Source organism: Melanerpes formicivorus, unplaced genomic scaffold, assembly GCF_026170545.1.
Source record: "Melanerpes formicivorus ecotype bairdi unplaced genomic scaffold, bMelFor1.0.p_v2 SCAF_21, whole genome shotgun sequence".
NCBI lineage: Eukaryota > Metazoa > Chordata > Aves > Piciformes > Picidae > Melanerpes > Melanerpes formicivorus.
This window is the reverse complement of record NW_027142373.1, coordinates 3325719-3353700: the sequence shown is the minus strand read 5'-3', so window position 1 is coordinate 3353700 and position 27982 is coordinate 3325719. Positions and strand designations below refer to the sequence as shown.

The window sequence follows — 27982 nt, the reverse complement described above, 5'->3', positions numbered from 1 at the left end:
CACAGTACACAGTTATTTTATTGAAATACTTGAAAAGGCCAGCAATGGAAAAATAGGTTTGTCATGAGGAATTACTGTTTTACTTGATCATTAAAAAAGCTGTGTCTCTAGGTAATTCTAGCCAGTTACAGAATGCACTGTGACCCATGCAGCTAATATACTACAGTAGAATAGGCACTGTGTACTATTTCAGTTTTATCTTATACACAGCTCTCAACAGGTACAATTGACAGTGGTGGGAAATTAAACAGCAACACTTGGTTGAATTATAAACATTTATCATATACAAATTTGTTCGTCTGATGAAAAGGCTTATAAAACACAACATAATGGAAGATGAAAAAAGACAACTTACACATGGCATATGAAGTTGATCTGGCAGGGTGGGTTTTTAAGCTTCCATTTCTTCTTTTAAAACAAAAGTCAGACTGCTGAATACATCCCTGGTCATGTAAGGTACAAAAATCATAGGCCAGGACTGCAACAGTGACTTCTTGAAACACGTAATTAGTGGGGAAATTTGTTCATCAGTTAAAAATAACAATTCTGCCTGGTATAGATTAAATAGTACAAAAAGATGAAGTCACTTCAGATGCATGTGAAATAAATAAGCAATCCTTGAGGAATTTTGTTCCTTGAGTTGAACCTACCCTACTGAAAAATTAATGTCAGCTATACACCAGTATGTCACCATGGTGAGACACCTAAGGACAGTATTCTGAATAGCTTTTTGGGAAGCAATGTCTTACTGCTTTAATATGTACAGGTTATTTACAACAGATTCCCTTTTGGCCTCACAAGTTAAGCCATTTCAGCTGGCTGTTAAGATGCAATTTTCTTTTACTTTTAATTTTTTTTCCACACATTATGCAATAATACCTTAGAGCTATAATTTAAAATAATCTTATGCATGAATTACAAATATTAATAAAGTAACTCTGCATATATAAATATTTTCTAGCAGAATTTAAAGCATTCAGAATGTACATAAAAGTGGGGAGTTTTTATTTGGTAGGGCCAGATGTGCTTCTTCTCAGATCATCGCTGCTTTAGTAGCACTTTGTACATAGCAAAACCCAGCACTGCAAAGACAGTAGCACCAAAACTTGCTCGGAGCCAGAACGTGGAGCTCTTGAGGTCCGCTTGTGTCACGTGCCTAAAATTTAGCACATGTACAAAACCAGGTTAATGCCATGAGAAGAACATCAGACAACTTGTGCTAAACTACTCTGCTTTTGGAAATTCATCACTACACTTGTCACAGGCAAGCAGCAGCTTACAACTTACTTAAAAGCTTAGGACTTGGTCTGCAGCCCTGAGCACATGACTAGACCTCTCTAAAGTCAAGAGCTCACACAGCTGAAGAGAAATGTAGGAGCAGATCGTTAACCATGAATGTGGGGAAGGCGCTGTGTTGTCTTTGAGAGTACCGGCAAGCATTCAGAGAAGGGAAACAAAACGAGCTACAAATAATTAATTAACCCACAGTGAGAACAACTCTGTCCAGCAAAACCCTTGGGTTTAAATGCCGACTTTGCTTTCTGGAAAAAAACTTCCCAGTTCTGTTAAATATCTACTTAGACTTCTTCCCTCCCCAATAGTTTACTGACAAGTAGCAAGTAATATTTTTCCAAAAGCTAGAATCAAAAGGACCATTTGTAAATCCCTTTCTTCCCAGTACAGTCACAAGAACAGCAATAGAAACAGTCATCCAATACCAAGCTGAAAGCTAGGAGAAAGTGCTAGTGAACAAGCAGTGACAATGTCTTCAACAGAAAAAGACACAATGGAATGAGAGTATGAGGTGAGTGTATGACAGAAAAAGCCACATCTTGCATGACAGTAGAGACAGCCAATGACCCAACTCTCCCAGATACTGCAGAAGTCTGTGGGCATGCTCAGTTAAACAGGCTGGCCATCCTCCAAAGTAGTCTTGAGTATGACAGCTTACCAGAAAGCAGGAGCTACTGTTTAACACAAGTTACCAGAAATGCCAGAATTCAAAGCACAAGAAGTTCCTAAATGACAGCAAAGTTTGGTTTGTTTGCTTGCTTTTGTTTAAGGTAGAACAAACTCCACTAGCCTAGGAATTTTAGCCTGTATTAGTCATCACGGGTTACTCGGTGAGAAGAAAGTAGAAGGAGCATACAGAGGTCCTGAGCATGCAGGATGCACAAGAGAGCACCTGCAGAGCTCTAGCACAGAAGCTGTTTAATAAAGCAGGAATTGTTACTATCAAAATACACAATACCAGTTGAAGTTATTCTTTAATAGGTATTTGCAGGAGCAATATAAGCTATAGAGATCAGTGTACTGTCAAACCACATGCTGAAGGACAGGCTCTTTGCTGCACAAACAAACAGCTGGTCTTCAAAAAAACCTAACTTTATTTAAGAACATCTTGCTGGGTTAAAGAGCAGACCAAATTCATTAATTCCTGCAAGCATTAGTTCTTCTACAGCTGGTTTTGACAACTCTGCAAACTAGATGTCAAGTGGTTTGCTGAGGGGAAAGAAAGGGCAAAGGCAATGGCAAGGGCACCTTAGTTTGGCTGTTACCTGTCTTCAAGTACACGTGGACCAAGAGATGACTCCATGAAGATGGAATCTTCTACAAAGTTGACGGCGTGCACCTGCTGCATAATACTGCTCTCCTCATCTGCTAACAGCATGGCCCCCAACTCATCTATGTAGGGTCTTAACCTTTTTACACACATGCACAGTTTGCAGTTCATAGCATGACTCAATGACAGCAAGGGTCTCAAATATGCTCAAACAACAAAGCCCTATCATTTTTAGCCATCTAGCCCCTGGTTCTTGTGCAGTTGTTAAAAACTTAGTGCTTGGGGAAAACCAGACACAAACGGAGTTTGTTCTTTTGAAAAGCTAAGTACAATATATGAATTTTTGTGGCTAAATGCCATCAAGGATAAAGAAAACTGCTTCAGAAACTGGATCGCTTCCCACTCCATCCCCAAAGCCTCAACTTTTACGTGTCCAGAGGATACTGCAATACACCTGCACCACAGGCACAAGCCAGAGTCCCTCTGCTACTCACGCTGGAATGACTCCAACACATCAGCCCAATAACTGGCAAGATCTCATTACTGTTGATAATTCAATTCCAGGTTGCATTTTATCCCTAACATGTGGTGGATTTTCACTAACCCCCCTTGTCTTGAGCTCCGTAAATTCTAAACCTTATCTGTGTATGGAAAAGAACTCACTTGTGTGTAACATGATTTCAACCGATTGTGACAAATTCTGTTGGGTAACTAACAACTCTCAAGTTTAGTTTGGTTAATTCAAATGCCCAACTTTAAAAGGCATCCCTTTAAATGTGCAAATTACTGTTTAAAATGCAAATGAATACTTTTGCACTGCCTCCTAAAGCACTAGCACATCTAGATTTTTTGATTCCTATCTATAATTTGCCTCATTTTGACTTTTGTACAGGTCTATATTTAATAGTTTGCAAGAAACTTGCATGCTTCATCCTTTTAAAAGCAGTTAATACATTCTCAGTCATGACAAAACCCCCCTTTTATGTCTAAAGGGAGAGTAAATTGACTCTGATCTTTTTTCTAAGTCTAACAGTAACAGACTCATTTAAATAACTGAACTAAATCAAGGCAGGGATTTCTTATAACCTCAAGGAAATCTACTGAATTCAGTAAGAAATTATTGGATTCACCCCAAAAATACAAAGTCTGAAAATCCTTCCTGATATTCAGAACACTGTGGGTGTCCAATTGCTTTACACCTTTGAAAAAAACAAAACCAAAACCAACCCCTTTTTTCCCCCCTGAAATGTTCCTAATGCTGTCATAATCTCCACTTTCACAACTTTCACTCCTAATACTGTTGAGCTGCTATTAAAGGGGGAAAACCCCCATGCTTGTCTGAAATAAGTAAAGAGGATCAATGTTTTGACTCCAGCGCAGGTTTTCTGACATGAAGGTGGTGGCCATAATGCAGAAAAACTTCTCCATGCATCCTGAAAACCTCTACCTCTTCAATAAATAATGTTCAGATTTTATTTCAGTGTAGTTGTGTTTATGAAACTAAATTTAACCAGTGGTAGAAACTGTTCCTACCTTGCTAGTAAGAGCGTAACTCTGAATTACAAAAATTCTGTCCAAGGGTAGAACATCCACACAGGAGTAGTTAGGAGGCCATAAATAAAGCTGTATTTGCAACTCTTAGTAGTAATAGTAACAACTAGCTTTCAAAAGTCCCAAACTGATTGGTGTATTTAGTCACACAGTTCCACGTAGATAAAGTCTAGAGACGTTACCTTTGGCAAAAAATGACATTAAACCAATCCAATTTACATGTTTTGGACAAAAGGACAGATTTTATTCAACCTACTCTTCCTAGTGAGTCAAGTAATTTGCTATTTGTTGACTAGGATCTTTGAAATCTGGGCAGGCTTTCTTTTAAGAGGCTTTAACAACTCACAAGAAGTTTGCAACATGCAGTCCTCAAGAGGTTAGCTGAGCATGCCTGCCATGGTTACACACAAGAACTGCTGAGTTAGAAGCCAGTGCTGACGCTTTGCCCTTGTCAGCAGCAGAAGAATCTCAAGTCTGAGAAGGTTTAACCATAAAAGCTGGAAAACATTCCCAAATTAACTACAAAAGTCTTTTAAAAGCACAGTGGAGAGGCCAACAGACAGCCTCATGGCTACTCACACCAAAATAAGCAGGTTCAAGCAGCCAGCAAACAGCAGCAGCCTGCTCTGACAACCAACAGGTTCCAACAGCGAAATGTAAGCAGCTGGATTCCAAACCATCATGTAGCATGCGCAAGCTGCTGCAGCTGCCCCCCAGGCAAATATTTTCTTCAGATGCAAACCAACTCCAGCAGTTTGAATTTTCCCCCCATGCATTAATCATTTCAAATGTGAAAAGCTCCAAGTGCATCTTATCTACAGAACAGGTAAAGAATGTAAAGTGCTAATACAAGACATTCTATTTGCAAAGAAATCAGGGGGTGCTGCTTCAAATTCCTGCTCAGTGTGGGGGCACTAAGCAGTTTAGAGAAGGAGGAAACCAGCCAAGTAGAATAGTGTTATACTGGACTGCTCTGGGGGACACCTAAGCATGGGGATAGATTTCTGCAGCCAGATTTAATGCTTTTGAAAAACAAGCTTTGTACTCATAGTGACAAAAATCCTAGGTTATAATCTTAAAGCTTTCCCATTATTACAAGAAAATTCCACAGGAAAAGAACTTCAGTTCTTACAAAGAACTGAAACTTGTGCAAGTAGAATTTAACTTCTGTTACACAGTATAAAAATCTTCAGGTGGAAGAAAAACATTCTCTAAGAAGACTCCCTCCCCCTGAACACCACAATTCGCATGCACTAGAATTAGTCTGTTTGGAAATGAACTTAGCTCACAGGAAAATGCCACTACTGTACAAGCAAAAGGCAACAAGTGAATAACTGAAACCCAAGAAAGCAGAAAAACACTGAAAACTGATGCTCTTGAGTTAAAAAATAAATAAATAAAAATTCCAAGCTCATTGTTGGGAAAAAAAAAAAAGTTAGAATGACATAAGCAGAAACCTTGCTGCCAAAATGAGGTAAAACAATGTAATAAAAAGAGATTAAGTGCCAGCCAGACAAATACAAATGAACACCTAAAGGAAAGAACAAATTAAAAATATAAGAATAGTAGAGGAGAGGAACAAGTCTCACACGTGCATGTGCAGTGCTGCCTGCCACAAAGAACCAACAAAGGGTGATCCTGGGTAGTTCAAACCAACAATCCCCTTCTTCCTGCACAACAAACATCTCCAAGTTGAACTTCCACATCTCTGAACATGCCTTTGTGGTTACCTGCAGATGCTTGGGACAGCCTCTGAAGTTTGTCATACAGAAACTGGAGTGGGGCATGGACTGGTGCTCAGCTGCACAGAGGCAATATTCTTCCTTTAATGACTAAGGTTGGAATATTCAAACATGTAAGGATGTTTTGCCTGGGTACCACTGATTAAGCATTACTTAGCAATTAATAATGCCAGACATTTCAGTCTACTTACACTGTCTAAAGGCTCAGCATAGAAAGGGACCAGGAGAATGAGTACTTTTGCCCAACCACCTGACTAAATGGTAAACACTTGTAAAGGCAAAATAAGAGAAGTTATATAAACTCCATCAGAAAACCTTTCTTGATTCCAACCCTTTCTCTAATCTAATGACAAATCATTAGATTAAGAACACATCTTAGGAACTGTTGTTTAAACAAGAAAACCATCTCTCCCTTCCTCAGCCTACAATTAGGAGATCTTCCCTCTTGCTCACAGATATCTTCATGAAGTTGCACTGCAGTTCATGTACTGGAAGGGGAATAACCTGTGCCAAGGTGTTCAATCAGGAAACACCCATCAAGAGCTGACTAGGAAGAGAGCTGGTGAGGTCAGGTCAGCATGCTGGAAACTTGCCACCAAACCCTGTTGACTAATTGAATGGCTGTAGGCAAAGAGATTCCAACAAATAATTTTTCTATCCTGTAGGCCGAGTGGAAAAGTCTGAGGAATCCCCTCACCGGACAAACTTTTTCAGGATGTAGTTGATTGCTATGCTTATGCCACACTATCTAGTGACAAGCTGTGGAATGGCAACATCCCAAGATTTCCTATAAAAAGATTTTAGTATCTTGAGTCCTTGACAGTACTTCAGAGGAACCAAGTGCAACATCTCATGCAGGACTCCAAAAAAACCCACCACAAGCTTCAAGAGGAACAAACCACAACGGATAATGTAGCAACCCAAAACCATTCCAAAAAATGAGGATGTGTTATAGAAGTGATTTCAGCCTCAACAACAGGGTTGGGATTTTCTAGTAGTGACTGCTAAATGAAATTTTAGAGCAACAATATACCAAGAGATTGCTGTTTCAAGGGAGTTTTGACTAAGGGATTACTGCTGTAGAGAGATGCAGCACAAGCAGGCTCACTGATACTCAGTCTTCTCCTAAGCAAATGATTTTCACCCTTCTCTGAACTCTCTCTCTCTGGTTAACACTTTTATCCTGGATAAGGTGGTGATTCACAGAGAGGCTCAGGACTGTAGGTGGGTGTATCAGCAGGTCTCTTATGTGTGTGTGTAACCTGCATTTAAAGGAGACAGCCACTTTTATGTGGAGCAGTGACATCTGAAAGCAGTAAGAAGTAATAACATACTTGGACCAGCAGCCTGTCAGGATATTCTAACCATGGCCTTCAAATAAACACATTTATCATAGTTGCCTCCAAGAATCACATTTATCATAGTTGCCTTCAAGAAGGTTATAAAGGATGGAGCCACTGCACTATGAAATTGTTTGGTTTGAACTCCCATTTGGTGAGGTGAGATGAAAAGTGCTGAGGTGTTAGTAAATCATGTGTGTCAGAAGCTGCCTGCAGCACACACAAGACAAGGTACAGCACCGTTGTCAATGCTGAAAACTAGTTCTCCCTCTTCACCAACTGCTTTTTCCAAAGCGTCTGCATTTAACTATCCTGACACGTTGTGCTTCAGCCAGAGGGGAACTGGGTGTTAAAAGCTCTAGATTTTATTTTACACAAAATAGCCACTCTGAGCAAACTAAGCACAGCACACACACTGACTGAAATTCTATAAATTCCCACATAGCAAACAACTAGCAAATACAAATAGGTAATATGTTATACAATGCTGCTAGAGTCAGGGTGTGCTTTTAAAGGAAGTATTTGTGCAACTGCAGTCTAAGAGGCTCTGATCAATACTAAACAGACCTACAATGTCTTAAGTGAGCCACATTACACAGATTTACAGACACTACTTCATGGCCATTACCAGCTCCCTAAAAACGCAGTCCTAATTTCTCCACAGCATTTGTGTAACCACTGATTGCCTGAATCAACTCCCAAATTGGTCACGTTTCAAAGAAATCACTGGACTATGCTCAAAAGACCAAAGGCACCTTCAAGTTAAACAAAGTTTGACAATTTCATGACAATTATTAAACCAAGCATCTGCCTATTTAGTGGCTATGGAGTGAAAAACCTGAGTGCATATGGTTACCAATTGCTTTTTCAGAAAACCTTCATTTTTTCAAAGCACACCTGGTACCTAGTAAATAAAGTTAAGGACCTGTTAAGAACTGCAGTGAAGAGTTTGTTCTTTACAGATTGCAGCAAGTCTGAGTTGAGGAAGTTCTGACAGATGCAAAATGTACACCTGTTGCAGGCGCACATACAGCGTAACCGGGCATGGCTGCGAAAACACACAGAAGGACAGGAGTTGAAATCTTGCTCATAAAAATCAGGTGCACATTAGGACTGTGCCACAACCAAGAGAGATTTAGGAATAAAAAGGGTACATTTGAATGAGTAAGGAGTGGAGAAAAAAATACACTGGGGAAGCAAGGGTATAACTACAGCTGTGCAGAGTTTTGAGCTTGGACGTTCCACGTGTTGGGCGCTTGGGCGTTCCCACCACACAGAGATCTGAATAGCAAAGCACAAAGTGTGAAGGAAAACGTTGGCAGAATTTGATTCGGTTTGGATGGAAAGCATCTAAAGGCTTCAGAGGATGTCTGCACAGCAATAGGTAACACCCCTTTTTCAAAGGAAAGTAAGCCACATTTTCTATCACTGGGAATGCACACAGGACAATGTGACAGGAACCTCTACCTCTCCCACCCTACCAAAGGCACATGCTTGAAAACTAAAGGAGAAGCAGGAATATTGATGACAAGACATTGGGTCAGTGCTACACTTTAGTGGTTTCCCAGTATTCCAGTGCTACAAAATAAATACAAGGGAACAAAACCAAAACAAAAGCTGTACAAATCTAATTCAATAAATTCAGTATTAAAAAAAAAATAAATCAAATAATAATTTTTAAAATCCTCTTATTTTGGGTGAAAGTGACATTAGTTCTATATAATTTAAGGCAAATGTCAGCTGTCATACTAGACTCCATCTGCTGTAATATTTATGTGGTTCAACACCATATTAAAAGCTCCACCCACCAAAAAAGGAGATGCAAAGTGAGCTTAGCAACAGTGAGATGTGTAGTGAAGAACGTGAGCTTAGTTATCTTCTATATGAAGCCCAAAAGATGTTTATAGGAATTCTATTTTAAAAATCTAAGATCTATTAATGAACTGCAGCAGAGTGATGAACACCCAGCAGATAAAACCAAAGCTTTGAGCTGTGCGTTGGGTGAACTGCTGTTCACTAAAGAGTGAACTTGTAATTAACTTGTCAGTTTACTTGTAATTAATTGTCAAGCTGAGCTGTTAAGAAGGATTGCAGTACAGCTTATTCACAAGCATCCCAAAAATACCAAGATTATTTGAACACTGCCATATTGAGCTGTGCACCCACAGTAAGGACGGCACAGAACCCTACATGTCCATTGCAATTTGCAGCAGGAGCTGGATAAAGGAGAGCAGCCTTCAAAAAACACCTGAGCCCCAACAGCTTACACTGAGTGCATGCTGCATATACACCAACTTTGTCCCTTTGAAATCATCTGAAGCTTCTCCTCAAGTCACTTTGGTCTCTCTGTTGCTCAAGCTCTGTGAGGCAGCTCCATCCTGGTGGCTAACGATGCCATGCAGTGGTGTTGTGCGTGACCCATGCAAGAGGGCAGCGAGAGCAGCTCTGGTACTTACGGATACATCGCCATGGTTGTCAGCTTAACAAAGATATCCTTGCTCGGCACATCCACTGTATTGCAAGTAAAGGCTTGAGGTGGAGGCATTTTGTGTTTTTTGCAGAATTCAGCAGGAGAAATACTATATTCCTGTCTGACCTCATGTAAGTCAGACTTTGCAGCTACCACTAAGCATGGTATTCTGCTGTCCATGAAGTGCTGCTGCAAATGGAAAGGAGAAAAAAAGTGAAAGCAACAGCATAGGAAGCATGCACAGGTTGCACCAGGTTGGAAGAAACCCTCAAAAGTCATCTTGTCAAGCCCCCTGCAGTGAGAAGGGACACCTGCAACTAGATCAGGCTGCCCAGGGCTACATCAAGTCTTATCTTAAATGTCTCCAGGGCCAGGGCCTCTACCACATCCCTGGGCAACCTGTTCCAGTATTTCACCACTCTCATTGTGCAGAGCTTCCTCCTAATGTCCAACCTAAATCTATACTGCTCCAGTTTCAAACCATTGCCCCTCGTATCCTATCTTTACAAGCCCTCCTAAACAGTCCTTCCCCAGCCTTCCTGTAGGTTTCCTTCAGATATTGAGATGCAGTTAAAAGGTCTCTCCAGAGTCTTCTGTTCTCCAGGCTGAACCCAGCCTGGAACAGTCCAAGCCAAACTGCTTGCAGCAGCGTAAAGATAAAGCCATTGTACTAATATGAGACATTTGTAGAAGCTGAATATTTTAGACAAATAGATGTATGAGTAACACACCTACATTCTTAAGTTATCAGGCACATATAAGCAATGCTCATAAAGAATATCTTTTAAAGGCTGAGTATAGGACCAGTAAGTGACACTGAATGCTTAGCCAGTGAAAAGATCTATAAATGTAAAGGTTTGATTACATAAACTACACAAACCTTAAAAATCCTGGCACAGTACTCAAAGGACTTAGGGTTACTGACATCATATACCAGGCAGACAGCATCACATATGGTCTCGGTATCAGTTAGAAATTCAGAGTCGCTGACATCATGTAGCTGGAAAAAAACCAAAAAGATGGTCAGAGAGGGAGGAAAGCTTTGCCACTATGCAGTTAAAAGGAAATGCGTAACTTTCTTTTCCCCCCCCTATATTTTGGCTCATTTTTACATACCAGTAGAACTAATGGGAGTGACAGTAGGCAGAACTAATGAAATAAACGGTAGGAATTTACCACACAGCCAACCTATATGATCTGTTAAAATCTGCAGGCAATCACAACCTCATCACAAAAAATGAGATGAACACAAAGTCTTTAGACTCCCATAGAAACTGGTGTGCATCCTACAGAGAAAAACCATGGAACTGAGGTCTTGGAAAACAAAGAAAGATGCCATATTATCAAGAAGGAAAATCACAGTGGAATGAGCTTTAAAGAAGAGTATTTCACCCACTGCAGATTAACTTCAGCCCACCCTATGTGACAGATTCTTCATTACTGATAACTTTTAATATGTTATAACTTGGTGCCTTGCAGCATAAATGCAATGGTCTGGGTTCTGTACAATTTAGGTCAAGCCTTCAAAAATAACAAGTCCTGAACAGCTTCAGTTTAAATGATTAGCAATACGTAAAACCAGAAGATATTTGAGCTAGGAAAGGATCAAAGGGGAATCCACACTTATGAAGAGGAGACAATTAAACCAGGAATTTGTTTGCATAAGGCTCTGGATAATTCACTGAATTTTAAGAGTAACCAGTCACATGCAATCAATAATGAGGCAATCTTACCAGCAAGTATTTTTCTTGTCCATACACATAGACTGTATTAATGGCATAGTAAGATTTGTGTTCTGCACGGATTTGCCTCTGCCTCTGAAAATGCAGAATTCCATGTTAGACCACAGCAGTTTCCTCATTTATGTTACATTTGAGCAGCTCAATATATTAATGAATGAAATACACAATAATCTGTGGTTTACTCTAGAAGTAAATGCAATGCTCTGATCCATGATGTACTTACTGCACTCAGTAGATATTTGCCTATTTGGTAAATAACTAAATGCCCCCTCCCCAGTAATTCTCTATCCCCTCATAGAACTCTGCAAACTCAGTAATAATCTGCCAAGCTCTAAGATAATTTTGTTTTGATTTTTAACCTCAACTTAGAGGTGAACACAAGGAAAAGGTTTCTTACCATTAGGTTTCTTCCAAGGAGAGCCTGAAGAACTCCACTTTTCCCACAGCCTTTCATTCCAACAACATTGCATCGGAAAACATTCCTCTGTGTCTGTTTTTTTTGGAGGTCTATCTTTTTGTCTCTTGTTACTTTGGAAAACAAAAACAAATGTTTTTCACAAGATGCAGATGCATGTAGGTGAAAGTATGAAATAGTTTTCCACTTACACTAAAATGCACACAAACCAATCCAACAAACCAAATCAAAGGCCTGCCATAAGCAGAAATTAAGAGTAAGTGAAACAAGAAAGACCATTTGTTGAAACCATTTACTCTCTGGAATTAGGAATTTAAATTTAGAAATCTACTCAAGTGGTACCAAATGATTTTTTTTTTTAATTACCTGTAATTGCTGATGCTTGAGATTCTTGTTCTGCAAGTATTGAGTAGCCTAAATAACCCAGGTACTCCAGGCAGCGCTGTACATCTAAGTATGTGGTTAGTCTGGCAGAGGGGACAAAAAAGTTTCTTAATTGTTAGCATTTTTACAGTACTGAACCAGGCATGAGACTGACATGACAGAAGGATTCCTGGCCCTGTGTAGTACTGAAGGACAAAACACTCTGAAGGAAGATGGTGGCAACTTTTCTAGTCTTTATAGCCAGCAGAACACCATGGAAGCAGCAGTAGGTTGCCTGTAGCAACCTACACATTTTTTTTCCACAGCAAACAATGTTTTCCTAATTTTCTGTATTTTCAACAGGGAAAATATCTGATTATAGATTATCACTGTTCATAACACCTCTAAAGAGTACAACCACAAATATTTTGACAAGTTTCAGGAAGATTTCCACAATCTGAAGAGACACTTCATTGTTAGCACTAAATACTGGCCAAATGCCAAACAGGTTATAACAGCTGTTTGAGGATGTCTATAAAAAGGTGACTACTTGGGTCAATGTTCAACTATTTAAAATCTAGTAGAAAGACTGGAAGTTTAAGAATTTACTAAGACATCATCATATTCAGAGCTCTCAGCTAATAAATGGAACCCATTACACTTACGTCCACTGAGAGAGAAACCCTTGGTAGGTAATCCAGCCCCTCTCATTTGTACAAACAGTGTTGTTAACATCTGGTCCCCAGGGCATGTAAGGGAAGACTTTGAACAAATCTTTCAATTCATCTGGAGACAAAGCACAGTCTCTGTCCTGAAAACAAGGAGAGGATACCAGGAATGCATCACTTCACTCATGCCTGTTTTAAACTAATGCCTTCTTGCAGTATACCTGGGCTGGAACAATCCTCATTATCAATACATGCTGGGGGATGAGATGATAGAAAGCAGCCTGGCAGAAAAGGACTTGGGGGTGCTGGTGGATGAGAAACCGGACATGAACCAACTATGGGCACTTGCAGTTCAGAGTAAAAATGACAGCCTGGGCTGCATCAAAATCAGTGTGTCTAGCAGGTCAAGAGAGGTGATTCTGTCCCTCTGCTCTGGTGAGCGTCCAGCTCTGGGGCCCTCAACACAAGAAGGACATGGACCTGATGGAGCAGGTCCAGAGGAGAAACACTTCTGCTATGAGGATAGGCTGAGGGAGCTGGAGTTGTTCAGCCTGGAGAAGGCTCTGAGGAGACCTAACAGCAGCCTGCCAGTACCTGAAAGGGCCTACCAGAAGGAGGGCCTACAGAGGGACTGTTTGCAAAGGCCTGGAATGATAGGATGAGGGGCAACAGTTTGCAATTAGAGAAGATTTAGACTGGATGTTAGGCACAAGTACTGCACCAGGAGGGTGGTGGAACACTAGAACAGGCTGCCCAGGGAGGTAGCTGAGGCATCATCCCTGAAGATATTCAAAGTCAGGCTCAACAAGGCTCTGAGCAACCTGATTTAGTTGCAGATGTCCCTGCTCACTGCAGGAGGTTTGACTAGATCACCTCTGGAGTTCCATTCCAACCCAAACCATTCTATGATTCTACAATTATAAGATTCAAGAAACTGGCTCTAAGTAACTCAGCTGCTTTCTTTCTAATCACTGTTCTGTCCTTGTTTTTAAGTAAGAGTAAATATATCAGCTAGTGAAAAAAAACGTTTGCTATCACAACTCCAACTTCCAGCTCTCCTTCTAGACAAACATAAACAGCAGTCTGGTTCTGACAGCATAACTTAAGCCAGAGAGATTCTGAATAACAGAATGACAGAAATCACACTTGCAAAGAAAATTCATAGCAAAGTAAGGCTCTTAAGTCTAAGGGCACAGACAGACTAAAATGCAAAGCTTACCAAATCGTGTTTATCAAAAATACTTTGAAGAAACAAGTATGCATGGTGATTTAATTCTGTGGTGCAGTCTGGGGGAATTTTTAACCTGTTTGTTGAAAACAAAAACAAATACAAGACATGTTCAGCATGTTTATGAATACTAAAACTCAAAATGCAGACTTTTGGAATTACAATCTTTGGTATCTGATCTTTGCATTTAGCTTTAATAATTTATCTTTAAAGAGATCAAAGCAGGTATTTATTATTAGGATATATTTACTGTGCCATCATGGAATCTAATCAGGTTTTTGCTTGGTTGTTTGGTTTCTGTGTTTTGATTTTTATTAGCAGAAAATGATGTAGCTACATTTTGAAAAGAAGCTGCAGACTTGGTCATCTCTTCACTTTCTAATTGGGAGATTTGCAAAGGATCTCAAGTGCTATGAAATAACTGGCAAATTAGAGACTGTTTTTTGAATTTGTTGCCACATAGAATAATCAACTGCTCATATTCATGTCCTAGGTTTGTACTGGGAGTCTCTTCTGCCACCTCTCTTGCAGAGACAGCAGTGCATGGTTTGGTGCAAGAGACAATTCTTCCTAATTTTCAGTCACATGAAGATTTTGGCTGCTTAGTCATAAACTAAAGGAGACATATGATGTAACAATGTGTTAAATAAACATATTACAACAACCTTTTCCTCCTGGCAAAGCAGAAGGCAGCATAAAATAAATGCACGCAAGTTAAAGACAGCTGAAGTAAGTGACACTTACGGGGGAAATAAGTATTCTGGTGTAAGCTCTAAGTCATCATCATAGCCAAAGCGACGCAGAACAGTCCAGGTTGTTTCGTGCCTTCCCCGCTGGATGAAAAGTGTGTGTAGAAAAAGAAAACCTAAAAATCAAATGATGAAATCTCAAGGCCTTGGAAGTGCTTTATCTGGCACAAGTATTTTTAATAGTATTGGAATCAGACTGAAAACAACAAGGCTTGCAATCCACATTCAGATTTTAAACCTCCTGGCTGACACCACAGCATTATCTACACGCACTGAAGGTTCAGAAATCATCTTATTTGCAGAAGCCCCCTTCAAAGAGCCACTCACTTGCTTTACTGTTGTTGTTTCCTGCTTTCAGCACTAACATTTTAGAAGAACTTAGCTGTATGAAAAGAGACAGCAATATTTTCAATGATTTAAACCAACAAGCCTTCAGAAGAAGCCTGCAGAGTGGTCTCATGGAAAACTGCCTTTGGTTTTCCCATACCAAAATAACTGGGTAAGTTTTTTGTTTAGCACTTTGCAGGCTTTAATGAATACTGAGGTTTCACTGGTTAGTAAGGCTACACCTCACCATTCCCACTCTACAATTTCTCACCAGTCCAATTACACATGTAAGCTGCACAAGCAGAGCAAATATAATTGATGCTCAGAAAGAAAATGTTTTGGTTTTTTCCCTCCTTTTACTTCTGCCATCTGCTCTGAACAAATCTGTACAACTTGCTGTTAAAATGTGACAGACACCACACCTTGCTGGCAAGGGCTGCAGACAGTGAGCATAGAGACAAGATACATATTATCTAGGAGACAAGATCTTGGGAAGCAGCAGACTTTTTTGGATTCTAATCTCTGTAACAAGAAGTAAGAAAGACCTTATTTTATTCACCTCCTTATTCCCCACTTTCATCACCCTTTGATACCACAGAGCACCCAGCTATTGTAGTCTAAAAGAATTAAAAGAGATCACCTTCCCAAAGACAAGCTCTTTCATGTAAGAATGACTGTCAACTGTAGAGACACATCTTTTAAGAGTTAAATAGGGCTTACCTTTTAATGTTAATCCATTATCTGCAACTCCATCACTCACATTTTTCCTGACTACATTCTTTACATCTTCCAAGGCTTGAGGTGCCAGTGGTGTATTAAAACAAATTCTCTAGTAAAATCCAAGAAGAGCATGTTAGGACCAGTGGCTGCTAAGATGGACAAACAGCATGTCCTGTGTGGATCAGAGCCTTAAATGTTCTGGTAAGCTAGCAAAGCACAATACAATTTCTTGGTGGAAATTAAGGTCTACAAATGTTATTTTATTTTTAAATACAAGCCTTGGGTCTTGTACATTTTCATAATTTATTTTGCTCTTGAACAACGATTAGAAATAAATTTGAAACCATTTCCACTATTACAGCTCCACTCTTTCATGCTGCATTTGAGACTTTTAACATTTAGCCCTTGTTGCCTTAGCATTCAGCTTACTGCTATTCCCTCAGAAACAGTCACTTGTTTCTCTAGAATTACACAGTTCTAGTAAACAGATAAGCAGAAGAGTTACCTGAAAGAAGTTGAGCTCTGCATCATTGAGAGTGCCATCATTATCCTGATCAGAAATCCTGAAGATGCGAGTGAGTGCTTTAATACAGGCAGGTTTCATCTGAGGAACAAAATGAAGTTCAGTATCTTTCTAGGCTTGAACATGAAAAAGGTTATATTGAATGACATCAGGCAGCTCAAACACATGAAAACAAATGCTAAGCTTCATTTTACATTTTTAAAACAGAGATATTTTTTATAGACATACACAAAACTAAAAAGCAGGAGGAAACTAAATCCTGACCTAGCAAATTTACATCCATAACTTTAAAGCAATGATTCCACTTTAAATGTCTTTCTATAATTATTAGAAGAGCCCAAGTTCTTCACAGACTGAAAGTGGCATTACTTAGTCACTATAAAACCCCAACAAAACAGTTCTCCAAAGTCAGGCTTCTAGCTACAGAAAGCTCTAAAGCACTGCTGAATGATTTTTTTTTTTCCCCCTAAATATTTTCTGGTGCAGGGGGAAAAAAAAGGCCTTACAAAACTAAGCAGCTCTACAACTACAGCCACCTCCTTCTAAACAAGCACACTGTCGCTATTCGCCACTTCAACTATGGCTTCAGAAGGCTTCAAACATCAAACACTGAAAATCTTCACAGGGCTCATTCATCTACCAGGCAAAGCATTGATCATATTGACTATCTCTAGGACAAAATAATTGCTAGGATACCTTCCGAGTGAAGGAAAAGAGACACTGGCAATTCTCTCCCAACAACTACAGTGATGATGGACTCTTCTCTTCACAGAGGTCACACAGATTGCATAGAGATTGGTTTTGGAAAACCAAAAAGATTTCAGTACAATATGAGTTAGTAATACTGAGATAAAATTAAAGATGATTCTGATGGAAGAAATCAAAACAGAGTTATTCTCTGGCTCTCTCAAGTATTCATGACTGAAGCAACTTTGCTACTGCTGAACACTATGTGGAAGTTACATTTAGAGATTTTATTTGCCCATGATATTAGTGTTTTAAAAAAACACTCCTTTGTAATACACTCATCTAACTACCTGTGATACCTAAACACCAGCCACTTCACATGACTCTCATCCCTTTTGCCAAAGTCTCTTAAGATGCTCAGAAAAGCTTTCCCTTAAGTCAGGTCAAGTCTGGAGCATTCTCCCCAAAATAAATGGAATTACTGTGAAATGTGGATAGAGAGAACTGAAATGAACGCATGAGCTTGTTCACATTACATTTGGTGTAAAGCCATCATCAAAGCTTCTCATTTTACTTAGCAGTTCACATGGGCAACAAAAACTGTCTTGGGGAAAGATCAGATGAATGCAACACCAAACAATCACCATGGCTCTGGAATGTGATGCTTGACATGTGGAGAGGGAGTGGTGGGAACAGAACACACAGAGAAATGCAAAAGGAAAGCACAGGAAAGTGATTAACTTCCTCCTCCTGCATTATTTGTTCTTAGAATCTATGTATAAATACCTCTTTCTCCTCTGGGCAATAAAGAGGACCTGTAGGATGTAGAACAGCTTTCTGTGCATAATAAAATAGCTCAGATATATTCTTCAAGTTTTTGGCTGAACACTGCAAGAGAAATCCTTATGTTGATTAGGTAGTTCCTTGACTGTTTGGTGGTTTCTTCCCGAAAGTTAAACAAGCATCAAACCTGTAAAGATCCAGCACCCTCTGGTGGGTACAGAGCTGTTTGGAAAACACCTAGCCCTACATCTCTTTGGTAATTAATAAAGAAGGTTTCACTGCAATTTGATGTTGTACCAAGAACAGAGAAGCCATAAAGTTGTATCTACTTTCAAGAGAGGCCTATCACCCATATTAATTCAATTTTAATACCTGACAGACACCTGTCTGGCTTACTATTAAATTTAAAACATTTTAAAGGCAAGGGTATCAGGAAGCTCTAAATACTAGAAAAATTATATAGCAACTAAATGTTACTGTCAAATTCAAGTGCTATATAATCTTTAAAGAAAAAAAAAACAACAACACAGCAACTCACCATGATGGTGATTTACATTTGAATATTTTATTTTGAACACCAAAAAAAATCCCCAAACACCAACTTTCCTATTAAAAAGCTGCCACACATGCTTGGCAAGGAGGTGTTTTTATTACTCATTCTAACTTCAGGAAGTCTTGCATACCTCTACACACGTTTCTATCTCTGTGTATTGGTTCATTATGGGAAGGATAGTTTCCATACTGCTGTATTCCACTAGATCAGACTTGTTTCCAACTAATATAAGAGGCAATCTGAAAACAAAAAAAGGTCAAGAGCTTTAAAGTAAGAAGGATAAAAAGATCTAATTTTAATTTAGAACCCTACCTCCCACCAGAAGCCATTATCTTATTGTCATGATGTAACTATCTCTGGCAGCCAACAAGCTAAACAACAGCAGTTTTCAGTCACTTCTTGTGATACCCTGAGACAGAAATGTACTGCTTGATGACACTACAAAAAGCAGACAGCTAAACACACAAGGAACTGATCATATTATGATTATGCAAAACCAGTATCAGTAGAAAACCTACACAGACCAGGTTAACTAAAACCAGCTGTACCATAACAAGTGTCAACAGACCTGGTAGAAGCTGCCCATGAAATTCCAAACAAATGGCACTGCTAGCACATCTACCAGACCTACATACTTTAAATCTCTTGTTGCTTGGACTTCTTATATAAACTTTAAGTTTAGAATTTGATTCTCTTAATGAACATCCTCAGCACTGTCTGCTGCCACCCATTGATGTGTAGTCTAATTCACATATCCCAGTTGTACTTATGCACCTGCTATCTTTGTCTGTCCTTTCATTGATGAGAGGAATCCAGCGACTTGTTACCTACAGCAAGGTGAAAAACAAACATGAAAGAGACACCATCAGATTGAAAAGGACTGAACTGTGCACAACTTTGACTACAAATGCTACTGCTTCTCTCCCAAGGTTCACAAAGATGCGAGGACAGAATGAGGGATCTTGGGCTCCGGAGCGGGGAGTACAGGAGCCTGAGGGGTGACCTCATTCATGTTCATAAAGAGGTGCAGGGCAATGTCGGGAAGATGGAGCCAGCCTCTGCTCAGGGATGTCCAAGGACAGGACAACGGGCAGTGGGTGCAAGCTGGAGCAGAGGAGGTGCCACAGGAACAGAAGGGAAAACTATTTCACTGTGAAGGTGGCAGAGCCCTGAAACAGGCTGCCCAGAGAGGTTGTGGAGTCTCCTTCTCTGGAGAGATTCCAAACCAGTCAGGATGTGTTCCTGTGTGACCTGCTCTAGGTGATCCTCTCCTAGCAGGGGGGTTGGACTGGATGATCTTTTGAGGTCCCTTCCAACCCCTAGCATTCTGTGGTTCTGTGCAATATTTACCCACAAAAGAGGGAACAAATACAAACTGGAGCTGATTAATGAGGAGCTTTGTCAGATGACTGGAAAGACTGAAAACTCAGCAATAATACATCTGTGCATTCTCTTAAGTTGATCTCAAACACCATTTTCTGCATTTTAATTATCCATTGCAGTTTCTACCTTGCCAACACAGTGCACAAGTAATTTCTCAAGCAATAACTAGGTAAAACATGTTACCATACCTTATCAATAGAATTCTTGTTGTTAACAGCATATACTATACAAATCACATTTGCCTAAAAGGAAAAGAAACAAAAGACATGAAATTCCAGTTCAGGGGCCCTAGAGCAAAAAACACAGTTAAGAACCACATAATAACAGAGTAAGAACATCCCACCATTAGGCAAAGCTCTGCCCCTGGCTTCTTTAAGCTATTTGTAGCCTGAACAACAGCTTAAACCAAATAATTTAGATGTTGAGAAGTGCCAAAAAGCTTGTCTTGCAGTGTGACATTCACAGCTCGTGCCTGCAGAGACACCTATGCTACCAAAAAAGCTCAACTGAAGAATCCTAACTTGCAGCCTCCACTCAAGCACCAAACTCAATGCCAGAAATGGAACACAACACCATGACTAACTGCAGAGAATATGTGCAAAGGTGCTCAGAAAGAACTGAAAATAGGAAACAGAAGGAATGACAAAATTACCAAGAAGCCTGCGCCATTCAAAAATGCTACAGCACAAGATGACAGAGAGAAGACGAATGGAGCTTTCCAAGGTAGGATGATTTCTTTACAAAGCTGTCACCAACAAAGTGGCAGTACTTGCTTTTGTTAAATAGAAGAAGGTTTACAGTAGCACATGGCACAAAATAGAACAAAATGAAACACCAGGCAAGAAAAAGAAGGAGATGGATTTTTGTCTTCAGTTCAAACTACAACCCAGTGAACTTAAAAGCAAAAATTTCTTCAAAAGCAGAAAGTATGTTCTAGTAAACATTAAAGCACACTTACCTGTGATATTTCATGGTAAAGCTGCTCATCACTTTGCTCTGCTTCTGCATTCAACAGAACAAACCAGCCATTAATACCGAGAAGCATTTTTGTGAACAAAACTGAAAAGCTTCAGAAACTGCACTGATTCACAATGCTCAGAAGCCAGCCTTGTGAAAGCTCTTGGTGTTTACATGTCTTTTTATGTGATGCACTAAAGAGTGTTTCTGCTGTAACAATGAATGAAACTGATCCCTTAACTCCCAAGACCCAAACAGTCTGTTATACACTGACACAGCTATTTTAAAGAGAAATAATTACATTTGTAGACAGGCTCTTTCTGGAATGAATTGTTGTTTGCATCCCCTATATTTATCAACAGCCCCTTCCTGGGATAATAACTAGCAACACTGTTCTATAATGTAAACTTCTACAACAGAATATAGCATGTGTTAATTTCACTGCAGTGTCTTTTTTTTCTCTTCTTCTTACCAAGCTTCTGTAGGCTCAATTGATGAACTATTTCATCCAACAGAAAGAAAATCTCACTCCACATAAATTTAAGATCAAGTCCAAAACCAAATAAACAAACAAACCCTACACAAATAAAGACAAGTGCATTATTTCTTTCTTCTAAATAGGTAAATACCCCAAAGATATTTCATCTGTGAAAGAGAGAGGGAGAGTGAAGACAGTAAGGTTATTTGCTAACATGGCTTAAATCTTTATTATAATAATGGGAGAAGGATTTTTCTGGCTGTGCAACAGCTATGTATATTTATGACAGTTTGATACTGAGCTTATCTATCCATTCAGTAAGGTCAAGATTGGAACAGATCAAAAAAGAAATTACAAAATATGAAAACTGTCACAAAAGAATAAAGTGTCCAGACTTAAAAACGTAGAAAGACACAGAACAGAAAGTAAAGTGCCCTGCATCTTTGCAAATTCTTCATTGAAAGAAGAGTACTTTTGCATTCCATGAAAGCACACAGCTTTGAACTGCAGATCTGTCACCCAAAGAACACTGACTTGGCTGGAATATTGCCACCGGTGTCTTTCATGGAAGTACCAACAGCAGTTAGTATTGGGCTTTGAATTAGTCAGCATCATCTGATGTAGTTTTACTCCATGGGTTTCTGCTTTAATTGAGTCTCTTCCTATCTGGAGCTTCGGTCCCACACCAGTACAAATGCTGAAGAGGCTCTTGAGCAAGATAATTTCACTCCATATCAGTTCAAGAGCACCAGTGCGGTACAGTCCTTACCTGAATAATCCACTATGTGTGTTGGCACTCGTTCGGGGGTGACATCAGCTGGAATGGTGATTTCTTCAGCTCGTGGTGGGACCTCAGGTTGGAAAGAAACAGCAGTAAAACATGATGCTAATAAAAAGTGTGTTCTGCAAGTGCAAAGTTAGCATTCCTGCTGGCCATTTTATTTCCAGAGAACACAAATCCATATTGAGGAAGAATCAGCTTAAACTAATCTTAATGAAAGCTTCCTGCACAGCTCTTTATTTATTGTCTTTTACCTGCTCACATTAAACATTCATGATACTTTTGTTTTCTTCTATTAGAAAAAGGAAAAGAGCCAATCACCAGAAGAGTGGCTCTTTGGAAAGCCTCAAGCTCTACTCATGTCTTCACCAGGAATAATTACTGACGATATCCAGTATATTAAACACAATTTCAGAGTCAGAGATGTTCCTTCCGCACACCCATACAGCTCTGCTCTGCATGCCTGACCTGCAGGACTTGTACCTGTCTCTGTCAGCAGTTTTTCAGACTTATTTCTGTAATTTCAGGCAGGTTTTGTGTTACATATAGATGATGCTTTTTCTCTTTAGAGAAATAGTGCAGGAAGAAGCTGAGAAGTGAATAGAGGCCTACAATTCATTAATTATATCAACAACCTACCTGTCAAAGAAATGGATCCATGAGCAGTTTAAGAGAAACTGCTTTCTATCTGCAAGGTTGGGAACTACATTCAACTATGTTAACAATCTAATCTTGACTCACAAACTGTGGTAACCTTCTGATTTGCATTAAACACAGCATGTGTAGCCTCAAAGAGGGGCACATGATGTCTATTTTAAGACCTATGATCAGAAGAAATAAACATTCATGTTTAAACGTAACAAGTTTAACTGTTTGCAGCAGCTGCAGTTCTGTTTATGATATAAAGAGAACTATGTGCTGCTTTTTTAAAGGAATAAAAGGAATAAAATGTAGCTTTACTGCTGTTTAGGAAGAAAGCAGTAAGAGTGGGTTTTACTTCCAAAAGAGTAAAACACCTTTCAAAAATAGAATGAAAGGCAATGTCTAGTCACAAAAAAATGTCTAAGTGTAAAGTATAGAATGTGACTTTTAATTCCTCATTCATTTTTGCAACCTATTTTCTCTTTAAATGCAACACAATAATTGAGGGCCTTGCCTCTTTCAGCACCTTCTCATTTGTAAGTCTCTCATGCTGAAATATGCTGTCAGTAATGACCAATTTCAACTGCTTAAAACCCCAAACATTCCTCAGGTATAAAGAAATTAGGTTTTGTACCCACATGAAAAACAAGAAAGGAACCTAGATACAATTTAAATTCCTAATCTTCATGCAGAGTTATAAACTAACCTATAAACCTACATCACTCACCCAGAAGTCCTCACTTCAGTCTTAGACTTTATTATTTTCTAAACAGGAAACATTATTTTAAATCAGAGCCTGTTAATTTTGTCTTTCAAAGAGCAAGTTATACGACAGGACAGAAATCAAACTTAGAAAGCAAATAAGGATGCTCTACCTCTTCTGGAAATTCTTCACTCACAAGAGACATAATTAGTGAGGTCTTCCCAACTCTGGCTGCAAAAGCATTAAAAACAGAAATTAGATAATTTGAGTTTGTTACACTCAACATCTGCATCCCATCTTAAAATGGGAAGTACTTTAAAAACATGTTCCACCTGCCCATGTTAAAGGCTTCATATCTGTTGTTTAAATATCTTAAATACCGATGGCAGCAATACTCTCATCATTCTTTTATTGTATAGCCTTAGGACCCATTTCACACTTCTGCATTTCATCCAGAAGGGAATCAAATCCTGCTCTCTCTTACTCAGAATTATTGGCAGGTTTAAACCTTCATGCAGAGCTGGCAAGAATACATGGCTCTGTCACCAGTGGACAAAGTCTCCAAAAGACATTTTGATTGCTTTGAAAAAATGAGAGCATGATCTCCTTGATACCAATGAGGTGACAAGTAGAAACATCTCAAACCACCAACCCTTCCAAAGTCAGTTTTCTTAATCCAGGAAGAATATAATCTTTTCTTCAATATTCAACTTGATTCAACCAAATAAATGACTCTGTTTACCAGCAATGTTCAGACTTCTGATAATCACACTTGGATTTTCTGGACAATCTTTAACGTGATCATCGAAAATGAAGTTTGATAACTTCTCTCAGGTTTTCCCTCCCTAAAACTCTTCATCTGTCAATGTTCTCTGAAAGCCTTTCAAGGCTGTTAGTGCTTTATTTGCTTTTGAGCAATTTCTTAAACCCCAAAATATTAAGATTCAGCTATTATCTGGGATCATGTATTTCCAACAAGTCGATTCATCTTGGAATTCAAGTTACAGTCGATTCAAGCAAAGGCCCCTTTTGTCCTGGATGCACAGCACCTTTGCTAGCATGTGAGTGTTATCAACTCAGACACTGCTCACCATCAGTCAGTGCCTGTGCCACTGCTCCCGCTGAACATGACAGAAAACGTCACCAACTGACAGAATCTGTTCTGCTGGTATCACTGCATTTACCCTTGTCTACTTAACTACATAATTCTGACCATTGGATGAAGAAAAGGAGATCAAACTGTACAAGTGAAAATGGTATTACCAAACTGATGAGCTAGTCAAACACTCAGCTTATCCAAGACTATTTTTGGTACAGTAACTAGGGGCCTTCTGACATCCAGAAATAAAAGCTTCTCTTCACCACAGTAAGTTAAAGAGTAGTAATTAAAAAAAACACAACCAAAAACCCAAAAACAAACAAACAAAAAACCCCAACAACCAAAGAAACTATCCTGAGGAGGAAGACTTTTGTTTTCCTTAGGGAGAACAGATATTAATTCTTCCCCAGTGGTATTAGCAAGATACAGGTTTCTTAGGAGCCTGGTTGCGTTCTCATCAAAGATACTCACAGCAACTAAAGCTGTAACTTACACTGCCAGGTGTCCTCCTGCATAAACTACATCTTCAGTTTCACCCCAACAGAACCAGAAGAACTTTATAAGCTCTCCTGTTTCCCGAGATAAGTGCTTCCTTGACAGGCAACTAAAGTTATTAGATAATTCCCAGAAACAGTGCAGTATATTTTGCATCTAAGTCAGCTTCAATTTGAAGTGGTGACAAAACAAGTTGGCTTTGCAGATATAGAAACACATTTCATTAATTTAATAGTACTGAAAATTGATGATTATGGACTGATGGTTAGCAAAGCTGCTCAGTATTTATAAGCTTCTGATACACTTCCAAGTGTCCTAGAGTTGGGGTTTTCAATGAAAAACCACAGGTGAGGTGCAGACATGTTGTTTATTTTGCCTGAATCTAGGTCACCCATTTGGCTTTCCAACTCTGTTGATAGTCTCAGAAATAACAGCCTGAACAATAGGAGCTGAGCAGGATGAAGAGCACAGCACTTTGTGATAATTAACTCATCTTGTTCCTCCTAGAAAAGCCTTTTATTAGAATAAACCTTTATTAGAATAAACCAAACCAGGTTGGAAGAGACCTTCAAGATCATCGTGTCCAACCCATCAACCAATCCAACCCACCCAAACAGCTAACCCATGGCACCAAGCACCCTGTCAAGTCTCCTCCTGAACACCTTCAATGACGGCGACTCCACCACCTCCCCGGGCAGCCCATTCCATAGCGCAATCACTCTTTCTGTATAGAACTTCTTCCTAAGTCATGCTGCATAAAGTAACATGCTGAACATATTCAGTGAATCATTGGCTATTAAAACTTGATATTTGCACCATGGGTACTAGGATTAAAACAACCTCGAAGCTAAAATGAGGACCACTGGGGATTGCAAAGGCTATGTTTTGAAACAGGGTTACAACAAAAGGTCTTCATTTGATATTTTGGAGTCCAAACTTGATGGCCTGCTGTTATCATCTAGCATGTATTACGTGGTCTAGACTGACTTGTGATTTCAGACTCCTGCATACAAAAGATGAGTAGAAAACAGCACTAACAGTGTAACTGACAAGTTCTGCCCATGTGTAAACCAAATTTCTCCCTTCTGTTCCTTACAGTTCCAACAAAAATGCAACATAAAGATGCTCAGCCTCTGCTCCGTGCCACGTTCTGCATGTTGCCATACTTAAGAGACTTGTATCTTTGAGTGTTCAGCTGAACACAGTGTGAATCTAACTGACAAAGCAAAGCACCTGTTACGCCTGCACTTAGACCTCTGTCCAGAGCCAGCTCAGAAACCCCCATTGCCACAGAAATGAAGCTCAGTTAGGCATATATTCTGAAGAGGAGTTCACTTGTGTACTCAGATCCATAAATACATTTCTAAATAAACTGAGTCTTGCAGAACTGGCCAAATACAAGTTTAATGAGTTGTTAACACATGAGCTGAACAAGCTAGTTCTGCACAGTACCACCTCCCTGAAGATTCCTCTCTAAAGAGGAGGATCTTCCTAGGCAGCACAGACAAAGCATACCCACAGTATGAAATAACTGTACTATAAACATATACCAGGCATTCAATTCTCATGAAAGCTTTGTTGGTAGCGCTACATTCTTAGTATAATTAGGTAATTTTACTAATAACACTTAGCAATTACTCTGCATTCTTTTTCTGGGAGGAACTTAAGCACACCTTACACCTAGGTAACCAGCACTTCCTTGTTGCCATTTGCATCGGTAAGAAGCTGTACCTTTGAAAGCCTTGCCACTTATTTGGGCACCTAAACGTGAACTTAAAGACATCATTTTAAGAACATAAGCGGCAGCACAGACACACCTCCCTCCCCGTATCTTTGGCATGCATGTCCCAGTACATGCTATTTATTCAAGGTCACACAGTAAGTTAATGGCAGAAGGTCCCCTGGCCCTGTCCTCGCCACAAGCCCTCAACAGCCGGTGGATAACTGCCTGCAGCACATCTGGCCACATATTTCCGAACTCAGTAAACAGAAAGATGTACTCTTGGTTTCCACAGACAAACAAACAAGTTTAAACAGGCCAAATACATGGCACGGATTTCATCGCGGTCTCATCTCCAGGGCCGTCCGGGACGCAAACCAACTCCTCCAACTGACTTCCAGGCTGCGAGCCCGACAACCAGCGAAGGCAAGGAAGAAGCCGGGAGCTGACAGCCGAGCGCCGGCACAGGCTCCCGGGCCCGCCGGCCCGTCCCTCCCGCCGCTCCACTCCGGCACGAAGCGGTCACGGAGATGCCCAGCCCGACCTCCGCCAGTCCCGCAGGGCCGGGACTTCCCTCCTCCCCCGGGGGCCTGGGCCAGGATCCCCGCCCCAAGGAGAAGGAGCCCGGGAGGGGCTGAGGGACACCAGAGCGCTGGGGCAATCTGACAGCCGGCGGCATGGCGACAGCGGCTCTCCCTCACCTCAGCGGCCCCCGCCCTACCCCGCAGCCTCGGCGCCCGCCTTGCCCCGCGGCCGGCCCAGCCCCTCCCGCACTCACGTTCTCCCACCAGCAGGATCCTCACGTCCTTCTTCATGGCCCCGCTCCTGGCCCCGGCGCGGAGCGCTTCACATGGGGCTCGGCGGGGGAAGCGGAGCCGCTGCGGCCTGGGATCCCCTCACGCCGCGGGCCCCCCCGCACCGCCTCCTCCCCGCCGCCGAGCGGGGCCAGCTACGGCGGCTCGCGAGGGACAGAACAGACAGCAGTAGCCCACGCGCCGGCGTACGGCTGCGCGGAGCATTCCGAACTCCGCGCCGCCCGCCGGTGATTTGAGGTGCTAGCCTGAGGGCTCGGCGGCCTTGCCTGTCTTCGGGCTAAGGCTGCAAGCAGCCTCTACATCACTTGCATTTGTGACTATCAGGTCATCCCCGCGGGCATGGCTGGCTATTAGCTGGCTCAGGAAGTTACGGAGGCACTGCAGGAGTTTCCTCGATTTCTTGCAGCTTAAAATGCTGTTTTTCCAGCAGATGTCAGGGTAGTCGACATGCCACAGCAGGACAAGAGCCTATGAGCACGAAGCCT

The 27982-nt window shown here is 40.5% G+C and overlaps 1 protein-coding gene across 6 annotated transcripts; it reads right to left on the bottom strand.

The window, feature by feature from the left end:
• Positions 1-27618, bottom strand: RHOT1 (ras homolog family member T1). Of its 6 annotated transcripts, XM_068151048.1 has the most exons (21): positions 27461-27618; positions 23541-23599; positions 22012-22093; positions 20766-20809; positions 19996-20049; positions 19199-19251; positions 18555-18663; positions 17875-17976; positions 16384-16482; positions 15879-15987; positions 14827-14947; positions 14074-14158; positions 12852-12997; positions 12190-12290; positions 11806-11936; positions 11400-11483; positions 10547-10666; positions 9653-9855; positions 8122-8244; positions 2559-2702; positions 1-1156 (listed from the first exon to the last, which is right to left on the bottom strand). In XM_068151048.1, the coding sequence occupies exons 1-21, from the start codon at positions 27495-27497 to the stop codon at positions 1039-1041; spliced, it is 2124 nt and encodes a 707-aa protein (XP_068007149.1). In that variant the 5' UTR covers positions 27498-27618; the 3' UTR covers positions 1-1038. The 6 variants fall into 6 exon arrangements, with proteins under 6 accessions (XP_068007149.1, XP_068007150.1, XP_068007152.1 ...); XM_068151049.1 differs by lacking the exon at positions 2559-2702; XM_068151046.1 differs by lacking the exon at positions 1-1156 and having other exon boundaries at positions 2616-5645.
• Positions 27619-27982: the final 364 nt, after the last annotated feature.

What these genes read in the sequence shown, in the direction of transcription:
- RHOT1 (XM_068151046.1), bottom strand. Translation starts at nt 27,497, where the DNA reads ATGAAGAAGGACGTGAGGATCCTGCTGGTGGGAGAAC. An exon ending in AGGACAGACAAAGATAGCAG is followed by an intron (nt 18,664 to 19,198) that starts GTGCATAAGTAC and finishes TTTTGTTTTCAG; the next exon opens with ATTGCCTCTTATATTAGTTG. An exon ending in AGATAGAAACGTGTGTAGAG is followed by an intron (nt 17,977 to 18,554) that starts GTATGCAAGACT and finishes TTTCTCTTGCAG; the next exon opens with TGTTCAGCCAAAAACTTGAA.